The sequence below is a fragment of the Terrapene carolina genome, unplaced genomic scaffold (genome assembly GCF_002925995.2).
Source record: "Terrapene carolina triunguis isolate 2854851 unplaced genomic scaffold, T_m_triunguis-2.0 Scaffold21, whole genome shotgun sequence".
NCBI lineage: Eukaryota > Metazoa > Chordata > Testudines > Emydidae > Terrapene > Terrapene triunguis.
In genome coordinates this window covers 33,492,229-33,502,053 of record NW_020664372.1, presented here as the reverse complement: position 1 = coordinate 33,502,053, position 9,825 = coordinate 33,492,229, and the positions used below count along the sequence as shown (strand labels likewise).

Below are 9,825 nucleotides of genomic sequence, written 5' to 3'. Positions count from 1 at the left end.
CCCCCCTAAATCTCTTCCAATAGCTGTAGTCTCTTGAAAGGTGTGAGAATTGTCTGATATTACTAACTTTGGGAAGTGCACTGAAGCAGATCAGTTGCTTACGAATAAAAGGAATGTTCCGGAAGGCTGTCCTCCAATTTATCAGGCTTATCTGGAAATAAAAATTATCTAGCCACTATAATTAAATTCCTGTATTTTTCTCGTATTTTCCTCCTTTTTAAATTATACCATTTCTTACTATTTTTCCTTGGTTTTGCCCACCAAGGATTCTCCCTCCTTCCCTCTTTAGTTTTTCTACACTTTTCACATGTGCTTTGTTTAAAGCTCCTTTTAGGCTTTGAAATAGAACATGAAAACTGCATCATACAGGGGGAGAGGAGGAATGGATGCGTGCATAAAGGACATTCTCTACTATCAGAAATTTGCATTTGCAGATAGAACGTAATCTATTTTAGGCAATTCAAATTAAGATTTTATAGATCTTGAATTATTGAATTTTTTTTTTGTTTTGTTTCCCCTCCTCTGAATGTAGCAAGCTTTTTACACTGTTTTTAACTTTTATGTATTTGGTAAATATAGTCGCTTACAATTAATGGCGTTATTCCACTATGTTTGTAGTCATAATTTTTAGAATTTTGACAGTCTTCTGCTTGCTTCCTTTCTCTGCATAAAGAGCTCACATCAGAACACTGAAAATTAAATCACATCTTCCATAAACAATTCCATCCTTCCCATCTATTAGGCATATCAAGATGGCAGTGTTGCATAGCAGTTGCACTTGTTTACATATTTATACAATGAAATGTGTGTATTGTGTGTGTGTACACTTATATTTTAAGTTCATCTAATGTCTCATGGGGGACATTTGGGGGAGAAGGACAATTCAACAATACATCTGCTTATGTAATAAACTTCCTGTGTGTGTTGCTATTGGACATCTTACTGTTAAATATATCTTTATTTCTTACGACTACTGTATGCCATCTTGCTTGTTCTGTACGTGAAGTCAGGAGTCTACCACCAAAAGCACTGCCACAGAAAGCGAGTCTCTTGCAAATCAAGGACTTTGAAATCTTGGTGGGATAGGTAAATATTTTGAATCAAAGCTATTGTATGACTGCAGGTCCAATATGAATCTTAAGATAAGTCTCAAATTCTGAAGGTTAGTCTCTCGAATTATTAAAGGAGGGACCAAAAGTTCATTGGTTCAGTCTTAGCAGAGAGCAAGGACTGAATGGATAAGGAGACTGAATTACCATTTTGGCAACAGATAGTCTCTCCAAGTCAGGATAACCCAAAATATCCTTTTTAGGGTTAAGTCTCTCACTGATGAGGATTTGTTTTTAAATTTTGTTGTTAAATTGAATATGGATAAGATTTCAAAATAACTGTTTAGAAACTTTTGCTTCCATGTCTTTTGTCCCATAATCTACACAGCAAAAGCATATTGCACCACAGAACTAGAAACATAGGTAGACTTTTACATTGGTTCATGTAGAGGCAGTTTTCAAGGGCACAGATAGCAAAATGTTTAGTTCTGAAATAACGGCAATTTCTTAGACACACAGAAAGCAATACAGTTTTACTTGCTACAAAGGAATGTGTTTGTAATTGTAACACACATACACCATTAACTGTGACCCAAAATAAATGTTATTTTTACTGGTAATCTCAAAATATAAATGCAATAGATTTGAAAAATAGAAATTGTATTGATCAGCTTCAAATGAAAGTCCACATACCATAGTGGTGCTATAAATTGATATCATAGTCACTGTCCTAATAGACAGTATACACAACTCCCTCTCAAATAAGTGCTGTAACAAAAGTTCTACTGCCCGTAATGAGGGGGATGTGTAGTGGTGGTATAGCTGTGTCAGTCCCAGGATATTAGAGAGAGAAGGTGGGTGAGGTAATATCTTTTATTGGACCAACTTCTGCTGGTAAGAGAGACAAGCTTTGAGATATTGACTGACTGCTCTCCCATATCTCTCTCAAAAGTATCTCTAGATAACAAAGTAGTACACTTAAAATTAATATTTCAGAGTTAAGGTATTGTAATTAAAACATTTATTTATAGTAGTAAAAATGTGTGCATGGCCAGTGGAAGATTTTTGATGTACCTGCTCTTAAGTGCTCGAATTTATGAAAATGTGATGATTTACCTCACACTTTAACACCCTCAACAATTTTTGAAGTGCATTTTTTTTGTTTTAAGATATTGCTGTAGCTTAATTTCTGTTGACTTACAAATATATTTGCAAAAGCATAAAGTGAAGACCTTTACGTAACTCTGCACACATATACAGAGCCAAACCTTTCATAACAACTAGTAATATCTGAATACTTACACAAAAGTTCAAATGATATGATGGCAGTGTTATATAATACAGTTTGTCAGACTTTTCCACTTGGGACCTCAAATCCACCAGCTATTGCTTTTCAGGACTTGCTCAAATTCTATAGCCCACTAATTTGAACTTGCTGCAAAGATCCTTGGAGAGTGGTTGGGGTTGGATAAGTGGTATTTGAGAGGTAGTGCTAGGGCAGGAGGAGGGGAGAATTGTTGTCTTCCTCCCTTAAGCTGAATCCTAGTGCCTGTGGAATTTTGCTGGGTTTTTTTCTTTCTACAACTCAGATGGTACCTGCTTCTGGGTTGCTTCGCATGGGTGGAAAAACTGAGGATTAAGCTGATTCTTCCTTTGTTAGTGTTAGTTTAACGTTGATCAACATCTAGCACTCAGAGATGCTTATCATTAATTGTTCTGGTTAATTGTCTTCCATTGCCAATTTGAGATGAGAGCTCAGTCTTCGTTTAGTGGATTTTCTACACCTTGCCCTTATCTGCCATATGATTAGCATGCTGCTATACTTAAGTGCCTCCACTATGAATTTTATCCCTAAAATAAACATATGATAAGTTTATTGGGATCGTAATGAAATTGATTGCTGACTAGTTGGATTTTGTAGGTTTTAAATGGAACTGGAGGCGTACTTTTTATGTTTTTGGTAGAAAGTTACTGGGGTAAAGTACTTAGTCCTTGTACATAACAGTTTAAGAAACTGAAAGATAATTTTGGGAGGGTGAAAAAATAAGTACCTGTAGGTTTAATTGATTTGTCAAAACTAATGAATAAACGTGGTTAAAGCAGATCTCTTGCAGTTCTGCTAATCAATATGTTCTGTTACCATGGGATTCTGTAGTTTGACTTCAGTAAATCTCCAGTTTGATTCATGACCTTGAAATCTGCTCTTGGAATTCAGACTTGCAGAATGCTTAGACTAGGGAGGGAAAGGAGATTATGCACCCTCATTTTTGTGTTTGTGTGAATATTGGCCCATACTGAAGACATGTTATTGGCTGAACTGTTCATGTTTGTAGATAGTAATGATGTTTGTTGCATGAAGCAAGATGCTAAGAAATATGCTGACAAAAGGAGGTGCCAGCATTTTTAAATTGTAGTTTACTTCTATAATTGGATTTGTGCTCTTAAAGTGACTGACTATTTCTGCATAAGAGCATACAGGACAAAATATCAATGCAAGGTAGTATTAGGGGAAAGATTTAATCTAGTCGCTATCATATTTTATCTCTCATTTGAAACATCTACATTTTTTGTATTTTTATTTGACTTAATCACTTAGTAACATGGCAGCCCTTATTTATTTTTTCTTCATTTAAAGAGTTGGCTTAACTAATTTTTTTCCCCTCCCTCTTTCAGCTGATGTAGCCCAGCAGTTTCAATATGCAGTGAGAGTTATTGGAAGCAACTTTGCTCCTACTGTTGAAAGAGATGAATTTCTTGTTGCGGAGAAAATCAAGAAAGAACGTATGTCTGGCTTCCTTTCATCTTCAGTCATTTAGATCTGAATAATTTTAAAATGAATCAATATGTTTTGTAGAAGGTGAAAATTGTAACAGTATTCTAAGTGTGTTTTAAAATACCACTCAGGCTGGAGTCTGGGCCAGCTGCAAGTGTTTGATTACTCTGTAGACTTAGGCCTGGTCTACACTACGACTTTAATTCGGATTTAGCTGCGTTAATCCGAATTAACCCTTCACCCGTCCACACTACAGAGCCAGTTAATTCGAATTAAAGGGCACTTAAAATCGATTTCTGTACTCCACCTCGACGAGCGGAGTAGCGCCTAAATCGATTTTGTTAATTCGAATTAGGGTTAGTGTGGCCGCACACCACCGAATTACTGTGGTTAAAGTAATGGGGTAGTGTGGCCGCACACCACCGAATTAATGTGGTTAAAAACCGAATTAATGTGCTTAGTGTGGCCGCGCACAATCGAATTTATACAACCTGTTTCCCAAATTCGAATTATCTAAATTCGGATTAATCCTGTAGTGTAGACATACCCTTACCCTTGGAGGCCAAGGAGTGCATGTGTATGGAAAGTGAACTGTCTCTTTATCCTCGTGCTTTCCTCCCACTCCACGAATTGCACAAATGTATCAATACAAAATAATGTTGTTACTATAATTGACTTCTTAAGTTTCGTACCCTAAGAAGCTTTTTTCTCTTAACAGTTGTGCGACAAAGAAGGGAAGCGGATGCTGCTTTGTTTTCAGAACTTTACAGAAAACTCCATTCGCAGGTATAGTAATGTATAGTAATGTGTGGCTTTACCAATAATTTCATTCTTACAATGTGTTTCTTCTGGACTTGCTGTTAAATTGCCTATAGTTCAAAATGTAAGAAACTTGCTTGGATTAAAGTAAAATTGGAAAATATCAGCAGTATTTTGGTTTGCGTATAACTGCATAAAGAACATTTTATGGGAAGGAAGTAGCTTTGCAAAAATAGAAGTGTTTACTTTTTTATGTGTAAAATTGAAGGATTATCTCACTGACACTTATTTTTAGGATAATGTGTCCTGAAGTATATCGATGTATTGATTAGAAGTTAAGCAGTCCTCTTATTTTGAGTTTTTAAGTGATCTGAGGTTTTCATGTTGAAGGTTAAGGGTTTTGCTGACTTTGAGAGTTCTGCTAACACACAAGCACTTATCAAAGAGCAGCGTATGTCAGTCTTTTCTGACAATAGAAGGTAATCTGTAGAGTCTACGTATCAGAAAAAGGGGCAGTCTAAGGCTAGAACTTTAGATGAGATGGAAAGAAATCAATACTTTAAATGTGTCCTGAATTCTCAGACTTGAACATCTATCATGTTTGACGAAAATCTCAGTGAAACTGAGATAGACAACAAGACAGTATTGTACGTCATCTGTTTTGTATAGTGTGATAAGGAGAAATTTTATAGAGATATTTTTAGTTGGCAAAAACTAATATGTAGGATTAAAATTTCCAGTATAATTGATCAGTGGTTTTCAACCTTTTTTCATTTGCAGACTCCTAAAAAAATTTCGAATTGAGATGCAGACCCCTTTGGAAATTCAACCTGTGGTCTGTCGCCCCCTTCCATAGAAGTCTTAGACTGAAAACTGACTGAACAGAGTTCAACTATAAATGTTGCACATGCTTGGCATAGCATTTAATGTGGCATGAGAAAGGGTGCTAAACTGTGGGCTTCTATGATAATGACAACACTTCTGGGTTTTGACTTGTAGGTGGAGGTATTCACATATTTTTGATTGATCAGAAAAACAGAAAGCCTGTTCTGGGATCTGAAACTTTATTTTCATAGTCACTTTTTGTGGACACCTTAGACATAGTTTGTGGGCCCCCAGAGGTCTGCGGACCACAGGTTGAAAACCACTGTAATAAAAGATTAACATGTTTCAGTGGCCACCCCTTATCTTAACACAAAAGTTATTTTTCCCCTTTAAGTAGGTTAAAAAAATGGTTCTACTAAGGAACTCTATATTGTGGCAATGAATTCTAAAGGCTAATATAATTGAGAACAAGAGCATAGCAAGTTCACATGAAAATGGGATACTTATATGGAGAACATCCAGAGTTAAATCCAGAAAGAATAAAAATTCCATACAGTAGTTTGGAAGGAATATAAACCCTCATGCTTCTGGGCGTAAGTCAGTCTCTGACTTCAGTGGGTTAGGAAGAAACTTTCCCTGTGAGCAGGTTATTCCACAGCTGCTCACTCCAGGACTTTTAGCACTTTTTTGTGAAGCATCTGGTAGTGGCCATTGTCAGAATACTAGACTCTGTGGACCATTGATGGGTAGTACCTGTCTCATTACAAATGAGAAACATTCAGTAAATCTGATTGCTGCGTTTAGGTCCTAATCCTGAAAACACGTATGTATTTAATTTTAAGAAGTCATTAAAGTTAAGCATATGCTTTAGAAAAATAAGGCCCTAATCCTGAAAATACCAGTGTTGTTGCTAAGCTTATCAGCTCACCTTTACTCCTTTTTTTTCTTCCCCATCCATTCCACATATATACAAGATATCTTTTCTAGCTTCTGTAGTGATGGACAGTGTCACCAGGTTGCAGTAGGCTCCATCATCAGCTCTTCCATTTCAGCAGCACTAACTTGCAGCTGTCCTCAGGCCTACTGTCAGCAGTCTTGCTACCTTGTTCTTTTAAGGTAGCTTTTGTGTGTGTAAAATCCACACACACACACACACTTTGCTATTGATCTAATGTAGTATTATCATAGCTAGCATTTGGTAAGAGTAATATGGACACACAGCATATGAAAACGACCAAAATGTAAACAATTATAACCCATATATGCACAAATACCATACATTGCTTGAAGCAGAATAATAGCTGATGTGAACAGAATTACAAGAATGTGAATATAACATAGTTAAACTTTTAAACGGGCTTTAACCTTCTGTTCCCCCTGTTTTGTTAGTTGACATCTACCAGAACAAGCCTATAACTATTTCATAGGCATTGTTTGGAACCTTCTTCCCTCCTCCCCATTTCCCTATACCAGTCTCTCTTAAATGCCTGTCATTGTAGTATCTAAGCACTAGAATGATTTTTTTCCCCTGTTTTTGAAAAGTGCACACACTGTGGTTTCTGAATGCTAACAGTAGTGTAAGGGGACTGTTGGCCTCTTACTGAAACTTAGTGGGATTTCTTTGGTTGTCCATCTCCCAGTTCCAAAAAAAAAGGGGAAGGGCCAATGAGAAATCAAGATCCTGAGACTGACAGTCCCCAAGGCCCATAGGGAGAGGCCAACAGTCCAGATTAACCTGATTGACAAGGCAGGTAGGCCAATGAGGGAGTCAGGAGCCTGGGGTCCATTCTCCGGAGCTGCCTGAGCCACAGTAGCACAGAGCTAAGGGGAGAGCAGCTGCCTGAGCTGAGCTGGAGGCAGAGCAGCAGCAGCCAGAGGGGCCAGAGAAGCAGCCTAGAAAGCAGAGCTGGGCTGGAGGCTGAGCAGCAGCATGGAGCCAAAGCAGTGCCAGAGCTAGAGCAGCCACGGCTGAGCTACAGAGGGAAGCTGCAGGGCCAGAGCTGGGGAGCGTATGTGCGCTGTGCCATAAGTAATACTGGCGTCGAGTGCAGTGAGCGGCTGGAGAGAACGAGGGCCCGGCACAGGGACACATCGCCAGACAAGGTCTTGCAGGTTGGATTTAGAGGGAGGGCTGGTGCTGGGGAGAGAGTGAGGGCATGTGGCTACCACCAGAGCATACGTCTGACCCGTGGTATCACTGCAGTGCAGCCAGGGCCTGGGAAGGAGGCCTGGGACATGTGAGGAATAGACTGTGAACTTTTCCTACGTCCTAGATACTGCTGTTTGTGGTTTCCCTATGCCGATAGGGCGGGGTTACTTGTTTCCTTTAATCTTTCTGATTTTTTTCCCCCCTTATTTTTCTTAGTGTTTCTTTCTGTTTGATAAATTGTATTTTGTTTGAACTTAATGTAGTGCTCACTGGGCCAGGGAAGTGGCTGGTGTGGAGAGAGTACCCTGAGGTGGGGACACCTTAGCCCCTGTCCTAAGTGACCATGATGAGACTGGGGGGCCTAGCCTCCCAGGAATCCTGGGCCCAACCTTATTGGGGTTACAAGGACTCTGCCTCACAGGAGAGGGAAAGGGAAGTCCTCAAGGTCAGGCAGGTGTCTGGGTAAAGGGCGTTGGAGCAAGGGACTCAGATACTTTTGCTGTCTGATTCCACTGGGGTAGTGCAGAAGCCAGGAAAGTTCCCCACAATAGCGGGACCATTCCCCTGCTTACAGCAGCTACACAACTGATTCCACAGAAATTTTTTTGTGCTGTTAGGTGTAGTATTAGCCATGAAAATCCTTTTCCTCCACATTTTATATGTGGGTGGTGATGGTATGGATATGTGTTTTATGACGAGTAACTTTTTTTGCAACAGTCTTGGACACTATCTATTTCAAAAGTGTAGTAATTACTTTTCCTTTAAAGTGAAAGCTGCTTGGTACTTGTGAATTCCATCTCCCCTCCCTGGACTCACGAGGCCAGTTCATACGTATTTAGTGGGGTATATCTTATCCAACAAGCTATATTTGTTCTTCATCAGTTGACATTAAGGTTTATCACATCACAGCTGGCCAGTACATCAAAATCTTACGTCATTCTTCTTCGTCCTGCTTCCCCTCCGTTAATGAGGTCTTCGCTGGTTCAGTTGTTTCCAGCAGGTGGAATTTGGATGCCCTGCCCAGTTTGCTGAATATCTGAACTAATCACAGAAAGGAGTAGTCATCTGACCTATGAGGACTTCTAACATACATTTTGTTTTTTTACAGCACCTAGTACAGTGGTCATAGTCCATGACTAGGGCTCCCAGGTGCTATGATAATACAGGAAAGGGGTATGTATCAGGGGTGGCCAAACTGTAGCTCGTGAGCCACATGTGGCTCTTTTACCATTAAAGTGCAGCTTGCAAGCCCCCTCCCTACCCCCTATTCTCCGCCTACCAGACTGGGTCGGGGTGGGGGGGAGCTTGGGACCTCTGCCTTGCAGTGAGGTGGTGGGGTAGGAGCTTCTGTCCAGTGGGGAGGAGGGTCTCTGGGCTTCAGCCCTGCGGGGCACACCTGCCAGGGTTTGAGGCTTCAGCAGGAGTGAGGCTGAGGCCCCGAGCCCTGGCTCCCAGCAGGTGTGCTCTGGCTCTTGAACTTCTGAAGATTGTTGTATGTGGCTCAGAGGTCTAGTAAGTTTGGCCACCTCTGGTGTGTGTATATAAAATACCTATCTTTTAAAAAGGGGATCAGAGACGACCCAGGGAATTTATGGGCTAGTCAGCCTAAATTCAATACCTGTAAGCTGCTGGAACAAATTATTAAACAATCAATTTGTAAGCACCTAGAGGGTAATAGTGTTATAAGGAATCTGTCAAGAACAAATCATGCCAAACCAACCTAATTCCCTTCTATTGACCGAGTTACTGGCTTAGTGGGCGGAAAGATGACATGTTATCTTGATTTTTAGTAAGGCTTTTGAGACACTCCCAACATTCTCATAAGCAAACCAGGGAAGCGTGGTGTAGATGAAATTTACTGCAAAATGGGTGCATAATTAGTTGAAAGATCATACTCAGTAGTTATCCATGGCTGTCTATCATAGTGATGGGAAATATTTAGTGGGGTTCCCCAGGAATCTGTCAATATTCTGGTACTAGTCAATATTGAATTACTTGGATAATGGAGTGGAGGATATGTTTATAAAATTTGACGATGACACCAAACTGGGAGGGACTGATAGCACTTTGGAGGACAGGATTAGAATTAAAAAGGATCATGACAAATTGGAGAATTGGTCTGAAATCAACAAGATGAAATTCATTAAAGACAAGTACAAAGTACTACAGGTAGGAAGGAAAAAGTCAACTGCACAACTACAAAATGGGGAATAACCATTTTGCTAGGCAGTAATAGTGCTGAAAATATCTGGGGTGTTATAGTGCATCAC

General features: G+C 39.7%; 1 protein-coding gene across 1 annotated transcript in view; it reads left to right on the top strand.

The window, feature by feature from the left end:
* TUBGCP3 (tubulin gamma complex associated protein 3) overlaps nucleotides 1-9,825 on the top strand; it is an 86,818-nt gene that overhangs the window by 9,895 nt on the left and 67,098 nt on the right. The window contains exons 2-3 of the mRNA XM_029913220.1: nucleotides 3,723-3,830; nucleotides 4,541-4,608. Coding sequence (XP_029769080.1) covers nucleotides 3,723-3,830; nucleotides 4,541-4,608 — 176 coding nt within the window. The remainder of the gene's footprint in view (nucleotides 1-3,722; nucleotides 3,831-4,540; nucleotides 4,609-9,825) is intronic.